Here is a 25,065-nt window from a genome sequence, read left to right as displayed (position 1 = left end):
AATTCAAAAGCCATTTACCCTGTAGTATCATTAAAATATGGAAACGTTCTTGGTTATTGTATGCGTGAAACTAACTACCATAATAAAATGCAGGTATTCCAGTTTTGCCAGTTTGCTGAACTGGTTCTTTTATTGTATCTAGCACACATTTATTGCTGCAAAAATAATAAATAAGAAGTAGCACCCACAATTTAATTTCTTATATTTGAAATATATTTTAACGATTAGGTTAATGCACCCTACCTTATAGTCTATGAGCTGACTACATAAAATAGTGACTGTTATTCTATCTTTCCTTGCATTTTTTCACCTAAGCACCAGATGGCATTATGAGCAAAATAATAAAATACACAAGATTTTTTTTAACCCAGCATATTATTCCAAAGAAAAGTTCTCCTATCCCTCCCTGCATAAGAGAGCTAACAGCCATATTACTGTCAAATCCTATAGAATAACATGGAAGTCTATAAAAGCTAGTTCTCTTACAATGTAGTTATGGTCTGTCCTCTGTAAAATTCAATCTGCAGTTGTATGTCAAAGCAAAAAAGAAATTAATTCTCTAAATCCATATCTTCCCAACTTTAAGTCTGAGTTTTCAACAAAAATTATTTTATCATTACTCCACTTACCTTGGCTATTCTACACAAAGCTAAAGAAAATGAAATCTAGTTCATTCTTGAACACATTCAGAAAATCCTGGGCAGAACCTTAGATTCGAAACCCAAAGAATTTTTTTAAAATAATAACTTCAGAATAACATTATGACAAGCCACATTCATACTTCAGCCAAAAAAAAAAATGCATACATGTGTTCATGTGGACACAAAGTTGAACTTTATGTTAAGGGAATCTTTACATAATCATCAAACTTCTAAGAACAATTGAAGAAATATAATCCTCTTTGCTCTTTTCCACTCCACGATTCATAATATTACAGCTGCATTTGTATGTATTTGTAACAACAACAAGCACCCACATTAGCCAATTAAATTATATAAGCCTAGCTTGTATGATTATAATATGATTCCGCGTGTCATAGAAATCAAGAAAATTAGGATGAAGAAATTTAAGTTAAATTAATGTTTGTTAAGATTATAATCCAGAAACATCAGATTCTTCCTGGAAAGCAAATGGGGTTGTACCCTATTAGTACTTGGAATACGAGACTTATCAAAAAATTCCCAGGGTTGGATAGATTGAGGGCCATAAAACATTCCAGAAGATGGGACTGGCCTGTCACTACTACAATCCTGCCAATTCAATAGACAGGTTCATAAGATCAACAAGAATTAAATTCAGCTTGAAGGAGATTTTACCTTTGTTGTATTTAACTAGTAACTACAGTACCTTTATTTCAACTGTGTCAAAATTTTGCTGCGCAAAAAAGGAATAGTGACCCAAGGTGATTAAGAGACTTTCATCACATATTTAAATGTTGTACCTGACTTTCAGACAGCATACTAAGCTACAACCAAACCAATTGTGTTTTGACTTCGTGTTTTGTGTAAATATGTTACATGTACCGTTGCAGGAATTTATAACGCATGCATATAGTCAATAATAAAAGGACCTTAGAATGTTGTGGCTGCAGGTTTGGGACTGACCCAGGAAGAGGCAAACCTACCCAGAAAGATCCGGAAGGCTAAAAGGCTCAATGTAGGGAAAGGCCCTTTGGAATAACTACAGACAGAAGCTATGCTGTCAAAACGAGGGGTCCTTTTCCCCAGAAAATGTGGCTTGGGGTGATTTTGTGTCCCACATAAAATGTTCCACATATTTGCTGGTCCAGGACAAGACTTGCTGGAAAGGCAGCTTGGAGGTTCTTGGACATATTCAAGTGGGATAAACTACTGTTCCAATATAAGAAAATATTTGCATCTCAGGATTGAACTGTGGAGTCCTTGGGACCCTCTGAACTTGGCTGCTTTCTTGCAGATATTTTATTGCCCAACTATGTAAAATCTTTAGTGCGCTGATGATATAAGCTGCCTGGAGTAGCCCCATGTGAGATAGGCAGCATATAATTTAACAAACAGATAAATATCTGGTTGGGTAAGAAATGCTCGTAAGCAAACAACCAACCTCAAAGAGCACCAAGGACTCCACTAAACTGCTGTTACAGCTCCAAGTTATCAAAGACAGACTTCATAGCACCATCAGGAAGCACAACGGAGTTGCGAAAACAGCCTGGTCTGCCTTTGCAAACTTAGTGAGTCCCCAAAGGTTCTTTTTCAAGAGGCAACTGGACTTTCTTATCTTTCTTTGAAGACGTTTTGCTTCTCATCCAAGAAGCTTCTTCAGCTCTGAAATAAAAACAGTAACTGTGAGAGGGACCTTGGAGTTCTAGCAGACGATAACGTAAACATGAGTCAGCAGTGTGCCAGCAGCAGCCAAAAAAGCTAATACAATCCTTGGTTGTATAAACAGAAGCATAGGATCAAAACCATGTGAAGCATTAGTACTGCTTTATAAAACCTTAGTAAGGCCACACCTAGAATACTGCATCTAGTTTTGGTCACCACATTACAAAAAATATATTGAGAGTTTTGAAAAGTGCAAAGAGCAACTAAGACCATTAAAAGCCTGGAGACAAAAACATGAAGAATGGTTGCAGGACATAATAACAGTATTCCAGTATTTGAGAGGTTGCCACAAAGAGGAGGGATCAACTTATTTTTCAAAGCATCAGAGAGCAGGACAAGAAACAATGAAGGTAAATTAATCAAGGAGAGAAGCAACCTGCAATTAAAGAGAATAACAGTGAGAAGAAAGTAACCAGTGGAATAGCTTGCCCTCAAGAGTTGTGGGTGCTCCATGCCTGGAGGTTTTTAAAAAGAGACTGGACAGTCACTGGTCTGAAATGGTATAGGCCAGGGTTTCCTACTTGAGCAGGGGCTTGGACTAGAAGACCTCCAAGGTCCCTTCCAAGTCTATGCTGATTGATTGATTAAACCTTAACCTGGATGACTGAGACAAACTCATCGCGGCTTTTCCTTTCCGCGAGGCCCTCTAGGAGGCAGCAAAGAGCAGCGACCCGACATCTTCTCCCACCTGCCTGGCCCGGCCGCTGGGGAAAGGAGGAGGCGGGGCCGAAAATCAGCGGCACACCTGAGCGAGACTTGGCTTGGCTTTGCTGGGGCGGCGCTGAGGGAGGAGAAAGAGGAGAGTCAATGGGCGGTGGCAGCCGCAGCAACAGTAGCAACACCGCGGATGCTCTTTGACGAGCGCTTGGAGCGCCCGGGGCTTCCTGAGGGAGCTGCGTTGAGGTGCTGAGCACCTGCCCGCTGACCCGCCCGCCCGCCCGCTGGCCCGGGAGCAGCGGCGTCGTTCTTCGTGGTTTCCCGCTCTGGCTCCACCTGCCATGCAGCCGGCGGCTGCTGCTGCGGCCCCGGAACAGCCGGACTCTGCTGCCTCGAGCGCCGAACCGAGCGAAGAACGACTTTCGCGATGGGAAGCGAAGCCGCTGCCCCCGATGCTCCGTGAGCTGAGTTCCTTCGCCGGCCGGGCGGTGCTGTGCCTCGCGCCGGTCTACCTGGCCGGCTACCTGGAGCTCAGCACGGTCTGGGTGCTGATCGGCTTGTTTTTCTGGATGTGGTGGAGAAGGAATCGGCGAGAGAAGCAATCCCGGCTCTTGGCAGCCTTCGGGCTGGTTGACGATGAGAAGCAAGCCATCAGCCAAGGAATCGCCCTCCAGCAGCTCCCGGCCTGGGTGAGTATCGCAAAACAGACTTTGCTCTTTCTTTCTGGCCAGAAGAACAACTTGGGAGCGGAGGGGCTTGCTCTTCTGGAGCCAAGTTCTGCAAATGAGCCCCTGGACCTGGTATCTTCAGAGGCTTTAGTTGGATCCCTCTCTGTTCCTTAGTACCTGGTATTAAATAGCATCGAGTAGGGAAAACGTACCCCTTCCCACCAGGTAGTCCATATGCCACCTCAGGCGGGAGACTGGCAGTGCAATGGTGCTTGTACATCATTATTCTTTTGGGGGTGAGCTTGCCATTCTCCACTTCTGGTTTGGAATTCAGGGGGACACCTGACAAATTAATATCAATCAAAATTGTGATTTTAAGTATGCTACTTGCTTACTGATCCTACTCATCAGGAGTAAATTAACGGAAGGGACCTTGGAGGTCTTCTAATCCAAGCTCCTGCTCAAGCAGGAGACGCTGATACCATTTCACACAAAAGGCTGTCCAATCTCTTCTTTAAAAAACTCCAATGTTGGAGCACTCACAACTTCTGAAGGCAGGTTGTTCCACTGATTAATTGTTCTGTCAGGAAGTTTCTCCTTAGTTCTAAGCCCTTTGATTAGTTTCCATCTGTTACTTCTCATCCTCCCTCAGGTGCTTTGGAGAATAGGTTAACTCACTCTTCTCTGTGATAAATTGCCTACTTTTAATAGGATTGAGAGTAAAACTTGGGCAATGTGTTTCAGGACATTGATTGGAACCCAATGTAGACCCATTGAAGGCTGTCTCCTAGGGAGTAGCTCTGTGAGAATTAGTTTGGGGCAAAGGATCTGATGTTGTAACGGCACAGTTTTGCAAATCTTTCCCCTATAAAACCAAACGGATGCCCAGCATTCAGACTTATTGTTGCAAGCCTTTAAGCTGTGATTTATGACTTTTAAACTTCTGTTCATTATGTTTTGTAGTTAAAATGGTGGATGCAATTTTTACAGTCCATTTCTGAATTTTTTAAGGACTTGTTTTCAAAATGTGTTTATATTCTTTTTCCAAGCACAAAGTCATTGGCTGACAAAAACAACAACATCACTTCCCCAGAGTGAGACAGAACGCCTTTCACTTTGCTGCCAGAAGGAAATCTGGGGAGCTTTTTCTGGTCTTGGAGTTGCACTGCTTTCGAGGGTTTCTTCCAATTCTATTGAAACTCAACCCCTCCCTAAAATCTTGGCTGTGACCGAAAGTTGTTGTTCATTGGGAAAGACAAGGACTTGTAGTGGCATTGCTAGGATTATGGGGTAATTGGGCAGAAAGTCCTCTGGGGTCCATGCACATACTCATGGGTGCTTTTTTTCTCTATGTCCCATCTCCAATAAATATTGGCATCTCTGTCTCTTTCCTTAATAGTTACAAGTGTTGGGCTATGCTGCAGATGAGTTCTCATTAAGGTGTGGATGAATGAGAGAACACAATATGTGATGTTGAATAACTTTGGCTATTTTCTGGCTAGAAAAAAAGCAATGAAGTTGTGGTTAGTTGCAAAGTCATGTCTGACCCATCGCGACCCTATGGTCAACGTTCCTCCAGGCCTTCCTGTCCTCTACCATCCCCCAGAGTTCATTTAAGCTCACACCTACTGCTTCGGTGACTCCATCCAGCCACCTCATTCTCTGTCGTCCCATTCTTTTACCCTCAATCTTTCCTGGCATTAGGCTCTTCTCCAGTGAGTCCTTCCTTCTCATTAGGTGGCTAAAGTATTTGAGTTTCATCTTCTGAATCCCAACTCCTGGTGATTTCTTGGAAGCATCCATATAGTTCAGTTAACAATAGTATAGAGGTGGCTTGCCATTGCTTTCTTCAGTATGCTTTTCTATTTCCCAGTCTAGTTTACAATTCAGCCTTTCCTGGAGGTTTCTTATCCAAGTATAAAGCAGGCTCACCCTATTTAATTTCCAGACGTAGACAAAGCCAGTCAGATGTTGCCACCTGATAAAATCAGAATATAATCAACAAAAAACGTAGGCCTTCTAAACTGCTTCCAATGATCCAAGTGTAATGGCCCCCTCGGAGAGGCAGGACTCTTAAATTATTGGCTTTTTGGCTAAGATCAAGAGTAGCATCTTAATTTCTAGGGCATTCCCAGAAGGTCGTCTCGTCAGCCTCCAGTGAACTCATCCCCTTTGTGCTTCAATGAGAAGACTTCAGGGAGTGCTACCATCTGGTGAGATAGAAATATGAGGTAGAGACTTCCAGAAGGTGTCCCACAGGGTCTTTGTTTGCCAGACAAAGAAATTCGATGGGCTGACATTTCCCCATAGTTGGTTGCAATTCAGTAAAAAAAAAACTGCATAAAGTAAATTAGTGGAACAGAAAATCTGTTGATACAAACGTTTTGAGGAAATGGGAGCGGTGCTATATAGATGCACAATTAGTTGATGCACAATGCATTCTAAATGGTTAAAGGAATGTCATATGTAAGAAACTCAACCAAATGATTATTTTTAACTTTGAACTTTACTAGATGCATATTTAATGTTTTTTTAAAAAATTAAGGTAACTGGTTGATTACTTGTATAGCCACCCTCTGCCAGTAGTTTCTGTTTCACATAGTTTTAGCAAGGACTACAAATCCAGAATATCCACCAGAACTATATGTTGTAGTTGTTAAGATCAGTGGTGGGTTGCTAATTTTTTTACTAGCGGTTCGGGTGTGCGCACAACGCTTCTGTGCATGCAGAAGTGTCCGGGCGGGTAGACGGAGCCTCCCACTGCCGCTACTACCGGTTTGCCCAATCTGGGCCAAACCAGGAGCAACCCACCTCTGGTTCAGATCTTATACTAAGACTGGAGGGGGGAAAGTTCATGTCCACTTTCAGCTGAGAAAACACATTGAGTAACTTTGGACTAATCCTTATCCCCAGTCTAGTTCACAAAGTTCTAATGAGGTTAAGAGGATGAGGATGACATGAAGATAAGAGAGGGTTGTGCAATGGATGTTGCTTTGAGCCTGCAGTAGAAAGGCATTATATACAGGTAGTCCTTGATTTACAACAGTTTGCTTAGTGACTGTTCAGAATTACAATGGTACTGAAAAAGTGACTTATTACCATTTTTCATACTTACGATCATTACAGCATTCTCATGGTCACATGTTCAAAATTCAGACTTTTGGCAATTGACTCATGTTTATGATGGTTGCCTTGTCCTGTGGTCAAGTGATCCTCTTTTGCATCCTTCTGATAAGAAAAGTCAATGGGGGAGCCAGGTTTGCTTAACAACTGTGTTACTAACTTAACAAATGCAGTGATTCACTTTAACAACTGGGACAAGAAAGCTTGTAAAGTGAGGCAAAACTCACCTATCTGTCTTACTTACCAACAGAAATTGTGAGAAAATTTGTGGTCGTAAGTCAAGGACTTTCTGTGTATCAAAGAAATCAATAGATTCCAGAAGACAGCTCGTGAAAGGGTCTGTAAAAAAAATATTTCGTACTCCTTAATGTCAGCAGAAATGTTACAGATTTCTGGAAATATTCTGCTCTGCTTTGTAATAAAGGGATGGATGTAGAAATAAGAATATATTTAGAAAATTGTCTCTAGTTTGTTCAGTCATGGATTATTGAGTAAACCAAGTTTGATTTTGTGGTTGATGTTAGTTGCAAAATCATGTCTGACCCATCGCGACCCCATGGACAATGTTCCTCCAGACCTTCCTGTCCTCTACCATCCTCTGGAGTCCATTTAATCTCACGCCTACTGCTTCGGTGACTCCATCCATCCACCTCATTCTCTGTCATCCCTTTCTTCTTTTTCCCTCAATCTTTCCCAGCTTTTTTTTTTTTCCAAAAAATTTTATTGGTTTTTTTAAAACATTTACTAGGAAAAGGGTATGTGGAATAATATACAAATTTTGGCAGTTGCAAGTATGGCAGACGCCCCCTCCCTCCAAACTCATGGTATACATCTGGATATAAAACATTAATACATAATCATGTAAAATCAGCATATAGGAATAAAAGTTTTCAATCAACTTATATATCATAATATATTTTCTAAATATAATTTCATTATTACTTTCGGTATGTTTATAACAATGTGGTTTTCTTATTCATTTTTGTGATCTGAGCTTTCTTGGTATTGCCCCTTCCCCCCCCGCTGGCAGAGCTCCGGCCCCTTCCGTGTCCTGTATAACCGTTGTAGAGTCTTCTGCTTTTTCTAAGTTTGCTTTATTTTTTTCCATAAAGGCCTGAGCCTCTACGGGTGTATTAATTCTAATTCTTGTCTCCTCCCAGAATATCAACATCCCTTCAGGCATCAACCATCTAAACCACACCCCTTTCTGGTATAATTTATTCGCCAATTGTGAATAACTTTTCCTTTTCTCCCTAATTTTTTTTGGGATCTGCTTCAAGATGGTTATCTCCCTATCGTGGTATGTCAATGCTTGCCCCCTTTGTACACCCAGAATTACGTCTCTTGTACTTTTCCTAAGGAATTTAATATGAACCTCCCTGGGTACATTGTGTGTCCTAGCATATGCTGAATTCACTCTACAGGCCAAGTCTATCTCCCACTCCATCTGTTGTTTGTCTTTGTGTATGTATTCAGCTAAAATGTTGGTCATAATGTCCCTTATATCCATCTGTTTCTATAACATTTTGAAATCTAAGATAGAAGGACATTCTCTCAAACTCTGTTTTCATTTGTTGAATATCAAGTTCTTTGTTACTCTTCTGTAAAACTTCCACCACCACCCCTCGCCTCCGCCACCCCACCCTCCACAAGGTCCAGTCTCTGCGAGTTCTTATAAATTTGGACTTGATTCTCTTTAATTTCTTCCTTCATTTCCTTTAGTTGTTTCTTAATTTCTTCCTGGCCCTGTATGAGTTGTTGAAGCATTTGCAGCAAGTCCACCTCTGTGCTCTTAGGTTGCATCATTTCTGTAATCTTTGACTGTGTGGCAGGGCTGGATGTTGCAGATGTCGGTGCAGAAGTAGCAAAGCCAGGTTTTCCAGGTGGTGGTCTTTTTGGAGACATAGTTTATAAAACAGAGAAGTCAGTCAGTGTAGAGACTGGACAGCTGGAGGAGCAGAGCAGGCAGATGAGTCCAGGGAGCAGAAAATCCAAACAAGTGAGAGTTTCTTTAGTCAATCTGGCATTAAGAAAAGGTTTCCTCTCCAGTAGATTCAGGAAATAGCAATCCACAAGAGATTCCTCTGGGTAGTACGGAGACAAAGACCGGAAGCCTGAGTTTTAAAGGTGGAGTCAGGTTTCACAGTTCATAAAGACAACGGAAGTGTGCCATCTTGCCCTGCCAACTTAGGGCTCAGAGGCATAAAATAAAATTGAACAAGGTTTTGGTGCTTTTGGCAGTATGGGCAGCTGGAAAATGAAGTCAGCATCCCCATAAATCTCGTCTGCAGAAGGAAGCATGAAGTGCTCCAAAATCTCCTGGTAGATTTTGTATCTCATTTGGAAACCAAGGACCCAGAGTATGGAGGAAGAATGGAGAGGCCAATCAAGCACAGTAATCCAACGGTCATTGAACCAGTTTTGGTGCTTTTGGCAAAAGTTGCTCTCATCAGAAAAGAGGACTTTGGACCACCGTGCTTCATTAAGACCAGGGTCAATGCAGCCATCTACCAGGAGATTTTGGAGCACTTCATGCTGCCTTCCGCAGACGAGCTTTATGGAGATGCTGACTTCATTTTCCAGCTGCCCACACTGCCAAAAGCACCAAAATCTGGTTCAATGACTGTTGGATTACTGTGCTTGATTGCACAGTAAACTCGCCTGACCTGAACCCCAGAGAGAATCTATGGGGCATTGCCAAGAGAAAGATGAGAGACACGAGACCGAACATTGCAGAAGAGCTGAAGGCCGCTATTGAAGCATCGTGGTCTTCCATAACACCTCAGCAATGCCACAGGCTGATAGCTTCCATGCCATGCCGCATTGAGGCAGTAATTGTTGCAAAAGGGGCCCAAACCAAGTACTGAGTACATATGCATGCTTATACTTTTCAGAGGTCCGATATTGTTCTATGTACAATCCTTGTTTTATTGATTGCATGTAATATTCTAATTTTCTGAGATGGTGGATTTGGGGTTTTCATGAGCTATATGCCATAATCATCACAATTATGACAAATCACGGCTTGAACTATCTTGCTTTGCATGTAATGAGTCTTATCTCATATATTAGTTTCACCTTTTAAGTTGCACTACTGAAATAAATGAACTTTTGCACGATATTCTAATTTTTCGAGTTTCACCTGTACTTCATGTTAGATCTGGTAATGGATAGGCACACACAGGCTAACGGTAACAACAGCTCTTTATTAAATGCAACAAGTGAGAACAATCCAGGGAAGGTTGAGTCTGACAGCAGCCCTTTTATAGGGAGCTGTCAGACCCTTCGACCAATGAGATTAAACCGCCGGAACAGAGGACCTTGGTGGAAACCACTATAGTTGAAGCTAGTATGTAACACTTCACATCTTAGAAAACAGCCTATCGAATTACTAATGTATTTCATTTCTTCTTTTTCTCCTGCCAACTTTATGTGAAAGGTTAAGTACAGCTTTCCTTCTCCTTCTGTATAAAAGCTATGTAGTGAAGAGGAAAATGTGGCCAATTATGAACTATTGAATTCGTTATCATGAGAATGTGATACTTTCAGAACAGAATGCCTCAGCCTGACCTCTCTCAATTACACAGAAACAATACAGTAGCTGTCGCACCATTAGTGTGAATGTTAGCGTAGAGTAAATAAAGAACAAATGTTTCAGTGAGATCTGTTTAGAGCTGTACTTGCCAACAACTAATGAACTTTGCACCTCGTATTTTAAAAGATTTTAATGCTTATCTACAATAGAGGGACCCTCTTCCTTGGAATAAAAAGCAACAAAATTTGACAAGCCACATTGGTTCACTGCAAAACACCTGTTTTTTTATGCATGTTACTTTTTTATACTATACCATCAGCATTTCCTTGTGTTATGAACTAACTAAGATCATGAGTGGTATAGTCCAATTCTGCCTGGGTGGGCGTCATCCTGCTAGTCCATCTGGAGAGAGATACAAAGTTATGGGTGAGATCAAGAACAAAATGAAGCTTGCACTCTATGTGACTGGATAAACCATATATAAAAGTACTGTACAGATCAAGCCTACATTTGTATCGATTCATATGAGGTATTCTAACAAACACTCTTTAAAACTGCCTTAAGGCTCAATTTTTTCTGTTCCTCTGCTCCTCCGCTACACGTGAGGAACACTGAGGCTGAGTAAGAAATACCTGGAGTACTGTAAATCAGGCATGGCTCATCATTTTGTTTACTTTGCATTTTTGTTTTGCTTTACGAAGCAATCTTGTGTGAATCACTTTACCATTAGGGACTGGTTTGTTTCCTACTTGCTTAATCTAGTTTACCTGATGAGGTGGAAGTATACTTAATAGTAGGAGAGTGCACGTGTTTATTCATAAGTGACTTTTGCTTGGTTGAGTGTATCTTCTCCTATGAAAGGCTTGTCTCTCGCTCCAAAGTTATTGTTGAGAGTGGGAGTGAGACTCTGGTCTTGATCAGTAGCATTTAATAGCTTCTTGCAATGGTTCCACTGTAATACCCACATCACATCTAACATCAGCTTTTACTCAAATTGAGATTTCCTGCCCTCTTGTCTGAATTGTATTGTGTACTATGTTAATATATTTATATATGGAGCCGAGCTTATAAATGTTATAAGCCCGTGATGGCGAACCTATGGCGCATTTGCCCGAAGTGGCACATGGAGCCACATGGCATGGCACGTGGGGCGTCGCCCATTCCTCTTCCAGGTTTCTGGCATGCATTTGCATGCAAAGATCATCTGGCAATGTGTGCAGCAGTGCTGGAAACTAGAAGAGCTGGTCTTCCACTTTCTGGGGTGAGCATGTGCCAGCTGATTGTTGTGTGCGCATGGTCGCCAGAAACTGGAAGACTAGCTAACCGGCATGCCGGAAACCAGAAGTTGCACCGGAAACTAGAAGTTCATTTTCTGGTGTGTGTATGCCCCTTGGACAGCTCCTCTTCCGGGTTGTGGCCCTGATAAGTGTGCACATGCGGTTCCTTTTCAGCCCTCAATGCCAAAAAAGTTTGCCATCACTGTTATAAGCCTATCTTTGAGAATTTGGGTGGGGGGAAAAAAGGAAGGTACGGTACCTATTTTGTCTGAGTATTCATTCCCTCATCCATTTACACAGGGAGAGATTTTGTATCTGCCATAACTTCTCTCCCTCCCTCCACAAATCTTGTGCAATTTATGTTGCAGGATTTGCCAATACATGATTATCATTTTTATTGAACTACGCTGAGAACTGATTTCAACCTGACATTTATTTTATTTTTCTCTCAAAGCTGCTACCCATGTAGGCATACATTCGTTGGTTTTATTAACATATACACTTACATTTATCTCATTTACTCACATAATATGTAGATAGTCCTCGATATACAGCCATAACAAAGTGCACAATTTTGGTTGTAAGTAAGTTGTGGAGGTTGTAAAGCAAGTCATTGTGTGACCATGTTTGATTTTATGACTGGTTAACAAGGCCCCCCTCATCAGTGACTTGATCACAGAGGGGGAGCCGGACCTCGCAGGAATAACGGAAACCTGGTTGGGCCCGGAGGGGGGGTTGCCCCTCGGGGAAATGTGCCCTCCAGGTTACCGTGTATTCCACCAGCCACGGGCCCAAGGTAGGGGCGGTGGGGTAGCGATAATCATCCAGGAAGATTTGGCACCGAGAGAATTCACTGTGTCGCAGATATCTGGGTGTGAGTCTCTAGGCGTGAAATGAGGCCCAGGGAGACAGTTGGGCCTGTTGATAGTATACCTGGCTCCCCACCATACATCAACGGCCCTGCCCGGACTCCTCGAGCGGATCGCGGAGATGGCGGTTGAAACCCCCAAGCTATTAGTGATGGGGGATTTCAATCTGCCGTCGACGGGAGATGCATCCGAGGTAGCCCGGGAATTCATGGCTTCCATGACAGCCATGGATCTGACTCAAGTAGTTCGGGACCCCACACACAAGAGAGGCCACACACTGGATCTTGTGTTTGTCTCCGACCAGTGGACGAGTGATCTGGGAAGAGGGAATTTAGTCATCACGCCCCTGTCATGGTCAGATCACTCACTTCTCCAGCTGGACTTCCCTGGCGCTACTCCCCGCCGCGGGGAGGCGGAACCAGATTGCCCCAGATGGTTCCGCCCCAGGCGTCTGATGGAACCAGATAGGTTCCAGGCGGAGCTTGGGCCACCTCCTGCAGACCTGTCCCACTCCCGGGCAGAGGACCTGGTAGCCGTGTGGAACAATGCGGCCGCCGGTGCCTTGGACCGGGTTGCGCCTTTGCGGCCTCTCCGATGGCAACGATCGACCCGGGCCCCCTGGTTTAACGGGGAGCTAAGGGCGATGAAACGCCACAGGAGACGCCTAGAGAGCAAGTGGAGATCCTCCCGCTCCGAATCCGACCGAACACAGGTAAGAGCCTACTTAAGGACCTACCTTGTGGCAATAAGAGTGGCCAAACGTCGGTATTGTGCCACCCTTATAGCGTCCGCAGAGAACCGCCCTGCCGCCCTGTTTTGGGTGACCCGCTCCCTTCTGTCACAGGGGCAGCGGGATCCCCCATTGCAGGGCAGGGCAGAGGAATTTGGGGAATACCTGGCAGGATAAAATTGATCAGATCCGGAGGCGATGGACCCACTCCAGTGCTCCAGGGGGGGCGTCCAAGGCTAGTCTTGAGAGACCACGCTGGGAGGAGTTTGACCCTGTTGTCACCGAAGATTTGGACAGGTTGCGCGGGCGACTGCGAGCCACCACATGTTTATTGGACCCGTGTCCCTCCTGGTTGGTACTGGCTTCCTGGGAGGGCTCACGAGGCTGGCTACTGGGACTGGTGAACGCTTCGCTGAGTGAGGGCCTTTTACCAGCCGCCTTGAAAGAGGCGGTGGTGAGACCCCTGCTCAAGAAGCCTTCTCTGGACCCAAAGGAGCTAGCAAATTATCGTCCTGTCTCCAACCTTCCTTTTTTAGCGAAGGTTGTTGAGAGTGTGGTGGCTCAGCAGTTCCCGCGTCACCTGGAGGAAGCTGATTATCTAGACCCGCGCCAGTCCGGCTTCCGACCCGGTCACAGCACGGAGACGGCCTTGGTCGCGTTGGTGGATGATCTCTGGAGGGCAAAGGATGGGGGTTGTTCCTCCATCCTTGTCCTATTAGACCTCTCGGCGGCTTTCGATACCATCGATCATGGTATCCTATTGCGCCGTCTGGAGGGGTTGGGGGTTGGAGGCACCATGTTACAGTGGTTCCGCTCCTACCTCTCTGGCTGGAAGCAATGTGTGTTGGCAGGGGAGCAGAGGTCGACCCCGAGGCCCCTTACTTGTGGGGTCCCACAGGGGTCGATCCTCTCGCCTCTCCTGTTCAACACATATATGAAGCCGCTGGGCGAGATCATCCGTGGTTTCGGGGTGGGATACCATCTGTACGCTGATGACACTCAGCTGTATATTTCCACCCCAAACCACCCCAACGAGGCCGTCGAAGTGATGTCCCGGTGTCTGGAAGCCGTACGGGTCTGGATGGGTGACAACAGGCTCAAGCTCAACCCCTCCAAGACAGAGTGGCTGTGGCTTCCGGCTTCCTGGTTCAACCAGCACATTCCATCGCTGGCCATCGGGGATGAGCAATTAGCCCCGGTGGAACGGGCGCGCAATTTGGGCGTCCTCCTTGATGCCCGGCTGGCTATGGAAGATCATGTGGCAGTCGTGGCGAGGGGGGCGTTCCACCAGGTTCGCCTGGTGCGCCAATTTTGGACCGGGAGGCCTTGCGCACAGTCACTCACGCGCTGGTGACGTCTGCCTGGACTACTGTAATGCTCTCTACATGGGGCTCCCCTTGAGGTGCACCCGGAGACTGCAGTTGGTCCAGAATGCAGCCGCGCGGGTAATTATGGGGAGATCGAGGTTCTCCCATATAACACCTCTCCTGCGCGAGCTGCACTGGCTTCCTGTGGCCTACCGGGTGCGCTTCAAGGTGTTAGTCACCATCTTCAAAGCGCTCCATGGCACAGGGCCTAGTTATCTGCGGGATCGTGTCCTGCCCCATACATCCCTGCGACCCATTCGCTCACACAGAGAGGGACTCCTCCGGGTGCCGTCCTCCAGAGAGTGTCAGAGGGCGGTGCCCAGGAGTAGGGCCTTCTCTGTGGTGGGCCCTACCCTTTGGAATGACCTTCCCCCAGACATTAGGACAACAACCGACCTCCGCTCCTTCCATATGAAACTGAAGACCTACCTGTTTCGACTAGCCGGCCTGGCTTAACTCTACAGCTTCTCCACCCCTTGGTCATTTTTTAACTGTTAATTTTAGTTTTTAAATTTTTAATGTTATTGGGGTTTTAACTTTTTCTAAGCACTGTACATTTATTTATTTATTTTTACCTCCTCTATATGATACTATATGATACTGTTTTGATTGTTTTGATTGTTGCTTTTGTACGTCGCCCCGAGTCCCTGTGGGAAGAGGGGGCGACTAACAAGTTCAAATAAATAAATAAATAAATAAATAAATAAATAAATAAATAAATAAATAAATAAATAAATAAATAAATAAATAAATAAATAAATAAATAAATAACATATGGTTTTAGCAATTGTTAAATTGCTGCAGCATTGTAGTCATTAGGTGAATGCCGTGCTCATTAATTGAATCCATTGTTCGCTATGGGGTAATTTTTCCAGGAACTGGATATAAACACTAGTTTCCAGGGGGGGGAAACATCGTAAACCACAGTCATGTGATTGCGGGATGCTGCAAATGGCTGTAAATGCAGGCCGACTGCCAAGCGCCCAAATTGCAGTCATGTGACCATGGGAGATGGACATTGCAACTTCAAAACTGGGTTGTAAATCCAATTCTTAGGATCTGTCCTAACTTTGAACTGTCTCTAAGCAATCAGACATAAGTCAAAGACTACCTGTATTACAGTATATTTTTAAATAAATATGATATGTACATCTGTGGAGAGAAGGGGGGGAGAGTCAGAGGGAGGGAGGGGAGAGAGAATTCATATTCATCATACTTTCAGGATGAGCAGGTGTATGCAAAGTGCAGGAAGAGTAACAAAGTCACCAAATGGGCCCATAAATATTGACCTCTGTATTTTCATGATTTGTTCAGTCAAGATTTTTCCGAAATGCTTTTTAGTAAGGCAGGAAGAAGAGAGTCAGTTATCAGCCTTAGTTGTACTGTGCTATACGAAGCATTCCCTATTAATGGTAAGGATACAAATCAGGAAAATTTTGGGGTTAGTGTGCAACAGGCACAGTCAGAGCCTAGTTGATCCTGAGTACATTCAGAGTATTCTATGTTAACTAGGATCTCTCATTTAGAGTGCTTGTAAGCCAGCATACTACTGGTATTACCATCATTTCCTCTACTAAAAAGTATATGCAGTTTAGGAAGGATACATAATATTATAACTTTTAGTAATAATACTTTTATTTATGAATTAAATTTGTACTTTCATCATATTTTAATTTTATTTATTTAGTATGTATCAAATGTTAAAGCCATCCATCTCTTTCACAAAGGGAGCCTTTCTTTTTCTATAAAGCGGGACTTAGTGTGACATTTTACTCATGAAGTGAATGGAAACTTAAGAGGCACCTGGCCTTTTCATTTATAGCACAGGGGTTAATAACATTGATTGCGAAGCACGCTAACACATGAACATATTTTAGAAAAGTTATTTTACCCCTTTGTTTTTAAAGCTACATATGTTTGTGTAATAATGTGGTATGTAATCTGTGGCCCTTAAAAAGCTTAAATAAAAATTATCTAATTGTAATATTTAATACAATTAAAAGCAAAAATATTATCCTCTAATCTTAATTTAGATCAGACTTCCAGTTAATTCTAGAGTGGTTCTTTTTTTTAAAGAATGTATGGCCCTCTTAATTAAGATATTTGCTCACAGTTTTTAGGGAAAAGCAATTCTACTTACTACCATTACCTTAAGATGTAAATACAAAATAGGCCTTTATTGTTGCTCATTTTTAATAAGAGCAAATTTTATCTGTACAATAAATCTGGTTTACCATGAAGAATTAGCCTAAGGCTAACAAGGTAAAATAAATCACTTTATTTCACATTAGTGTGGGTGACAAAAATTGAAGATAAAGAAATCTCAGTATTTCAATGATCTCCACCCTGAAATGTGTGAGAACTTGGATTTCATGTTAGGTATAATTGTGGGCTTCTATAGATGTCTTTATCATGATTCCTGAATAGCTGGTTGACCTACTTCAATTGACTATTCTCAGAAGAAGAAGCTGTCAGAGAGAAAAACAAAAATGATGTTTTTCAAAAGTATTGCTTAGTTGGCTTTTAACCGAAAGTTCCACAAATTAATTTTTTCATTCATTCATTCATTCCCTGTTTCTAGAGGCTCTGGGCAACTAATAATCAAATTCCCATAAAATAAAAAGCAACCCCCTTAACATCAAGATAATAAACAGAAAAAAGAGAAATTAGCTTGCTTGTATATATAATGTTGCCCTCTACTACAAAACTATATATATTTCTTTGAGTTGAATTAATCTTGCCTTCCATTTTTAGTATGGAGCTCTGCTTGCAACTGTAATTGTCTCATAATGGATATAAATCTGAAAATGAAATATATTTTGTAGGGATATTTTTGATATTGCTATAGAATCGTGCTATATAATAGTCCTTTGTTAGCCCTGTCACTTTACTTGCATCTTGCATATTAATTCTCATAGTCCAGTCAGTTTTCACCTGATTCTTCTTTGCCTTGCTTTGCAGGTGCACTTCCCAGATGTTGAACGGGTAGAATGGCTAAACAAGGTAAGGCATTGGATATGAAAGGAGCTTTTATCTGATCAACGTAAGATTGGAATGTTTCTGCTTCAAAGTTTGCTTTGTAACTTGGCTGTTGAATCAACCGTGGATATGCTTGTTTGCTCTAGTTAAGTTGCTGGGATAAGTTGGGTGTCATTTGTATCACATTCAGGGTTTGCCCTGAAGTTTGTTTGATCAAAGTTCTCTTCCACTGAAGTAAAAAAAACATTACCATCTGCCTTTGCAGGGATCTCTCCAAAACAAATTGTGAAGCAATCTTTGTTATCAAAACTAAGTAGCCATAGCATTTATGTTATAATATATGCTCAGCTCTTAGGCAGATCTTTTTTTTCCAAATATTTTTATTTTCCAGTATTAGGCAGATTTTGATAAAACTGACAATTATCCTGTAATCATCTGAGTCTTCCTTGCCAGTCCAAATCTACAATACCTTCAGTGTTAGTCAATCAAACTGCAGTAAACTGACTGGAAGAGTTGTCATCAGCACCAGATTTTGATCTCGTACGACATATGGAATGAAATGCCCCCATGTTCAAGTAGTAAGCTTTGTGTATTAGATTTGGAAGAAAAGTGAAATATTGAACTACTGTGTCTAATGTTATGTTAGGAGTTCATAGCAATAGCAAGAATAGAGAGAAAGAGAGAGACCATTCCTAGGATGAAAATTATTCAATACTTTAGGAAATTTTATGCATCCCAGGGAAATCATGAGGGAATCTAATTCACGGCTTATATTAAAGCAGTATTGCCAAATGTGTGTTTTGAAAATCATTTTTCTGAATCTTCTGATCTTATCCCAACAATTGTGAGATCATAGCTGCCAGTTCTTTAGCTGGTGTTGGCCTTCATGCACCTCCAATTCTTCCCAAGAACCTAGGTTGTTGTGATGTATCAGTGTAGATCCAAGCAGCATGACTTTTTGGCCTTTGTAATTGACAGATTGAAATTTTGTAAATGTGCAGCTTTTCTAAGTGCTGTTCAAGATTTTCTGGTATGGTCTCAGTATGCCAATAATCACTGGACTCATCACCATACTTTCAGCTTTTATGTGAGATCATGAACTTTGTGGTCTTCTCCTATTCTTTTCCTTCTATTCTACTATCCCCTGGTATTGCCGCATCAATTATGCACATTTTCTTTTCTTTTTTTCAGCTACAGTTAAATCAGTGTAATATGCCAAGACTATCAATTTGAATTCAGAAACCCCACAATATTTAACCACATTTTCATCTAAAAAGTGTATGTTCTATCACTTTAGAAACATAAAGACATTTACAAAGTTGGCATTCTGTCTTCAAAATAAAAATGGTAAACAACCAATGGTGGGTTCTTGCTGGCGTTCGTACCGGTTCGCTGAGTGTGCACCAGATGCACACACTTAAAAGAAACTTGCTCCAAAAGCAAGGGAAACAGCTGAGGAGCGGCAATTCAATTGGCCGCCCCTGATCAGCTGGGCTTCAGAAGCTGAAATAAAGGTAGGTATAACTGAGGGTTGGATGGCTGGGCGGGCCCACTTTCAAAGCAACAGAGAACTGGTTCACTCGCTGCTTTATGGCAGAGCTACCGGTTCTGAAGAACCGGTGCGAACCGGTAGAAACCCACCACTGTAAACAAAGGTAATATACAAGTGGTGACGTTAGCCTTTTATTGTTTTATGACTAGATTGTTGAACAGTTCTGGCCATATTTTGGAACAATTATGGAAAAGACATTTAAGGAAATCCTTGAACCAAAAATCAGAGGAAAGAATGTACATCTGAAAACATGTACATTTACTAGAATCCATCTTGGAGATAAGGTAAGGTGATGTCTTTGAAAATGACAGCCATTTCCAGACTCATTTTTCATAAGTATATTTTCTGTATCTACATAGGCTTAAGATATATCTGGATCCTTTTTTTAAAATTTCTGATTATTTGTGGTACAATGCTTTTTGATATTCACTTTATTAATTATAGCTGTAATAAAATGATCTTGTTCAAATCCATTCCTTAAGTTACGGTCCTTGACTAAAATATAAAAGTCTAGGTAGGGTAACATAGAGTAGATATCTGTGCAAAAGGATTGTGAATTTCTGTCCATTTTATTCAAAATAGGTATTTGTTTTCAGAATCTTTCAGATAATACATGAATCTTCCTCAAGATGTTAGTATAAAAAGAGAACAAAAAGATGTTGCTGCTTTAAAATCTAACTCCTGCTAGAAGTTGGAACTAATCTTATGATGTTTTCTCCCACCCTGTTCTGAATATGCAATTGTTAAGTAGTCTCTATTTATAGGGGTTAACAATGGTAAAGAAAAATCCTCTTTCCATTCATTATTCACTTAGTTCCTGATTTTGTTAATATAAAAAGAGTAAAGATCCTTTGTTGGGTATTTAAAAAAATGCACACAATAATATTGAAAGAAAATGCTTTGCATTGTCAATTCAATTAATTAAGGACTTAATTTCGTTCAGTAACCTTAAATTGGCACCTGAATTTCTGTTTTCTTAGCAAGTTTTTAAATTTTGGATGCCTTCCTTGTGTTGGATTCAACAGCTAACATTTTTAGCTGGCTGAATTTTAAAATACAAACTTAATGGCTGCAGTACAGCTTTCCCCCAAATAATGCCTCCCAGATGTGTTGAAGAAAAATCTTTCAACTCCCTGGTGACCGGAAATAATATCAAGTTTAGTTGCAAAACTCTGACGGGTAGCAGATTAGAAAATATTCTGTATTTTATTCTGCAGAAAGAAAAGAAAACAATGGGCAGGAGAGAAAAATTCTGTAATTATTTTGTTTTGTTTCTGCAGATTTTTTTTTATTATGATGGGTCTAGCTTGATGTTTGGCTGTTGTTATCTTTGTGCTAAGGTAAATGAGGCCTTCTCATTGCTGTATTAATAATACTGCTGCATGCTTTTCTTTCAGTGCCCTAAAATTAAAGGAGTGAAAACCTATACCAAAGAAGTTGATCGAAGACAAATAATCCTGGACTTGCAAATATGGTAGTATAGAACTGCATTGTTTCCTATAGTTTATCATTGGGAAAGGGCACGATTTATTTGTTTTGTTTATTTAGTTTGTCAAATATGTAAAAGATAACAGGTAGAAATATAAATATGGACATGAACACAGGAAATGGGTATGAATAAATGGGGACAGTAGGACAGGAACAGTAGGCAGGCTGGTGTGCTTATGCACGCCCCCTTACAGACCTCTTAGGAAAGGGATGAGATCTACACTAGACAGTTTAAGGATAAAGTTATGGGGGTTTGAGGATATAACAACAGAGTCAGGTAGTGCATTCCAGGCATTGACCACTCTGTTGCTGAAGTCATATTTTCTGCAATCGAGTTTGGAGCGCTTTACCTTGAGTTTGTATCTATTGTTTGCTTGTGTATTATTGCAGTTGAAGCTGCACTTCAAGGTTGGCTTCACTAATAAGCAGTGAACAGTGAATTTTTCTGTGCACCTTGTTGCTAACAGTGATTGCTTTGCTTTTCCTAAAATGATGCTATGGAAATGGAATAGAGGCAACTTATGGCACCACATGTCCTCATGCAGAGTATATGAACCTGCAAAGGTACATTTATCACAATGAACGTGAGTTTAGAGAGGTGTTTCTCTAAGTGTCCAGCATGCAAACAAATGAATAAAGATGAGTGTTTGCTTTAAATGGGGATACTTAGATTGAGACCATCCTGGAAGGATAATGATTGCAGGCTATATTTATAGAAAGAAAAGTGCTGAAATAACACTGATTGATGCTTGCAGTTTGTTCACATTGTCCATACGCAGAGAATATGCATCTGAGTAAACCAAGATGTCATAAGTATCTTGAAACAAGAACAGAATCATTAAAAAAAAATCTTAGGTATGGTATTTGCTAGGAATATAGCAAAAGTCGGTACTTTTGATGTGAAAAGTTTATTATGCTTCTGTCTAGAAATAGATTAATGATTGGGAATCAGTGGTGGTATTCAGCAGGTTCTGACCAGTTCTGGAGAACCAGTAGTGGGAATTTTGATTAGTTCGGAGAACCAGTAAATACCACCTCTGACTGGCCCCACCTCCATCTATTCTCTACTTCCCGAGTCCCAGCTTATCGGGAGGGAATGGGGATTTTGCAGTATCCTTCCCCTGCCACGCCCACCAAGCCATGCCCACAGAACCAGTAATAAAAAAAATTGAATCCCATCACTGTTAAGCATGTAATTATTAGTAATTAGTAATAATATAATAACGGCCAATCCTATTTGCATTGAACTTTGCACAGGTAAGAATCTCTTATATTGTATGTTTATGTCCTTGGGTACCCGGAATATATAAAAACAAAGAACTCAATGAAGCCATGTTTAGCTAAGTATTGCATTGTTGAAATACTTCAGGAGAGTAATATATTTGGCTGTAGGAGAAACCTGGATTAGTACTGGATAGCTTCAGTACTTCTCTTCTGCCTCCTTTTATGAAAAGGTGATATGGGTGTTTTCCCACTTAAGAGTTTGAGTGAAGAGGTAGTTTTCCATTGCAAATAGGCCTGTCTTGTTTGACGGGAATCCACAATCCTACATGAGTCACAGAGGATGCCTAGTCAAGGGGGAAGGATTCAAAACCAGCTCAGCCAGTTAGGTTTCCCGAAGGACACATCCTTGTATGTTGATTGAGAGTAGGTGCTAAGTTCTTCCTCCAGTTCTGAGGAAAAAAGGCGGAGCTATTCAAATCTTCAAGCCACCTCCTTATACATTGTACACATTGCTTCCTTGACTCATTGCTGCTTTAGTTCCTTTTAGACTGTCAGGGAGATAACAAGGTGCATGTTGCAAATTTGAGAATATGGGGGCGATATGACAAATGATCAACATCCTCTTAGAGCAGCATTATGGGCGCTTGTTTCTCCTTCCTTTATTTAGTTTATCACATTACAATACTTGCTTATCTTAAGTAGTTTAGGTTATTAGACAGGCAGGTGCAATGTTTATAGCTACCTAGAGTATATATAAATAGTATATGAGTGTGTTGCTACTTATAATTGACTTTCTATTTGGTTTGCGTAATCTCTGAATATTGCCTTGTTCAAATATCTGTGAAAAATGCCTACATATTTGCGGTACTCTTAACTCATCAAGCCACATTATATTTGGTGATCCACAAGTTATTATATGGCCACATGATGTATTTCCTTATTCTCCACGTTGGTAATGTGATCTAATTCTCACTGCTTGAAGATGGAGGAGCAAGTCTGATGACATTCAGCACATAGCTGTATGTTCAGTGGAATTTACTTTTCATGCAGTCTTATGAAATATGCATATTTGTTTTGTTTTATATAACCTTTCTTAGAAGAGGTGTTTCAGGGAAAATAATTTCTGTTGTATTGGGCTGCACTTCTTCAAGATTTTGGGTGTGGTTTCTGCAGGCTTGACAGAAGTTGCCACCAAATTGTGATTTTTAATGGGAAAGGGGAAATTATTAAATATAGAGAGAGTGTAATACTAACAGTTAACAATTAAAGTTGTTGTTTGCATACAAATAACAGATATCTCATCTTTGGAAAAGAATTGAAAAGTTTTGCTGCCATGATTTAAATTAGATGTCTGATTTGAAAGTAGAAAACTAGCTAGAAGTCTTGTATTATAATATTTGTCTACTTTCTTATAGTTGCTGTTACTCAGAATTCTTGAATTCTTCTTTCTTGGATTAAGTGTTAACTTTTATTGAAGACATTAAACTTAATTAAATATAATTTAATATCCCTTCTCCTTTTTACTCACTCTTTGGCTACTGGCTACTTTTAGCCAGCCAATCAAAGGCCGAGGAGAATTGTATTTAAGTATTTAAGAACATTTGTATGGCCGCCCACCTACTCCCAGTGATTCTGGCTGGCTTACAAAAATAAAAACCCAATATATAAACAAACAAAAACAATAACCCCTGACAACACTTGATGGGTTCCATCACACTGTGTTTCCCAGGCCTTTTTGCAAAACTAGGTCTTCAGGGCCTTGTGAAAGAATGTCAAAGTGAGGGCCAATCTAATCTCCACAGGAATGATGTTCCAAAGAGGGGAGCCACCATAGAGAAGGCCCTTCTCCTGGGTCCCACCAGATGGTCCCACCTTAAGAAAGGGGATGTGCCACATTCCTTCCCTCCCTGCTTTTGTGGGTCAGGTAGATATGACCGAGAAAAGATGGTCCTTCAAATTTTTGGCCTGAAAAATATTTTTAAACCTTAGTCTATTGCAGGGGTGTCAAACTCAAGGCCTGTGGGCCAGATTTGAACTCTAGGGTGCTTAAATCTGACCTACCGGGTTGGCCTGGAAATATCAAAGGACCAGCCCCTGTGGTCCGTTTTCAGCTCCCCAGCCTCTTGCAGCACTCTGCCGCCAATAACGGGGGAGTGCTGCAAGAGGCAATGGAGGCTGAAAACAAGGTTGCGTTTTGACCAGCAGGGTACAATAGGAGGGATCCGTCCCATCTCCCCCTGTTCCCTATCCCCCGTCCCGCAGAGAACTACAATGCTGATCCGGCCCTCGAAGAAATCCAGTTTGACACCCCTAGCCTATTGCATACATTATATGTAGCAAATTATGTGATAACCAAGATTCATCTCACCAAGGCATCACTGCCACTTACGTGCCACTGAAGTATCTCAGGCATGTGCCCAACAGTCTGCTATGTATGACTGCATCATCATGATATTAGTAGTATGTCTCTTGTGCTGTAACACAGGAAGTTATTTAAAAAGTAGAAACCAAAGTAAATCTAAATACAGGAATTGGCTTGTGATCAATGTAAGTAGCATGTTATGCAAAACCATTCTCTCCTTAGGGGAGTTTGTACCATGATCCTTCCCACTCCATTGAATAGTTTTGTTTGGCTCATCTTTTTCTTTTCCTGCCACTGCTAATTAAGCAAGTCTGCTCCATTCAAAATCCATGACTTGCCACATTTTGAAATGAAATGAGGCACATAGCCTTCCCCAAGCTGGATGTTTCTAAGTGTATGGACTTCGGTTTTCAGATTGTCAGACAGCACGACATTGCTCAGCAAACATAAATGCAGTTTGCATGGTTTAGTTTAGCATGTTGTATAAACCTGCCAATTTACATCCTTTTATAACCATGCTTAAAGAAACTTGACCTGATATAATGGATAAACTGCAGCACAATTTGAGTTACTTCTGCTCAGCATTGGCAAAATGTTTGGTCCAGTGAGACCATTGTAGACATAAACTAGGGGGAAGGTATTTTTGAGCTAGCAAAGCAATCTGGGTTCTTCCAGATATACTCCCAGAACCAACTATGTTAGTTACCTAGTCTCCGGTGGGCAGACTTGATAATATTCATAGAAATTCCTGACAACTTCCATCTTCCTTGTATTCCCCTACTTGGGGTCTTTTGACTTACAAATTTTGAAAGTAAGGCAGGAGATAATAGCTTTCTGCCTCATTCTACATATAGGAAAAGATAGTTGAAAA

At 41.5% G+C, this 25,065-nt stretch overlaps 1 protein-coding gene across 1 annotated transcript in view; it reads left to right on the top strand.

Annotated features, from left to right (window-relative positions):
* Window positions 1–3,089: 3,089 nt before the first annotated feature.
* ESYT3 (extended synaptotagmin 3) overlaps window positions 3,090–25,065 on the top strand; it is a 52,444-nt gene continuing 30,468 nt past the window's right edge. Inside the window, exons 1-4 of the mRNA XM_081934050.1 lie at window positions 3,090–3,709; window positions 17,551–17,592; window positions 19,270–19,404; window positions 20,518–20,594. Of these exons, the coding sequence (XP_081790176.1) occupies window positions 3,362–3,709; window positions 17,551–17,592; window positions 19,270–19,404; window positions 20,518–20,594 (602 nt within the window). The 5' untranslated portion in view covers window positions 3,090–3,361. The remainder of the gene's footprint in view (window positions 3,710–17,550; window positions 17,593–19,269; window positions 19,405–20,517; window positions 20,595–25,065) is intronic.

Source organism: Natrix helvetica, assembly GCF_964273705.1.
Source record: "Natrix helvetica genome assembly, chromosome: 1".
Lineage (NCBI taxonomy): Eukaryota > Metazoa > Chordata > Lepidosauria > Squamata > Natricidae > Natrix > Natrix helvetica.
This window is presented reverse-complemented; position numbering and strand designations above follow the sequence as displayed.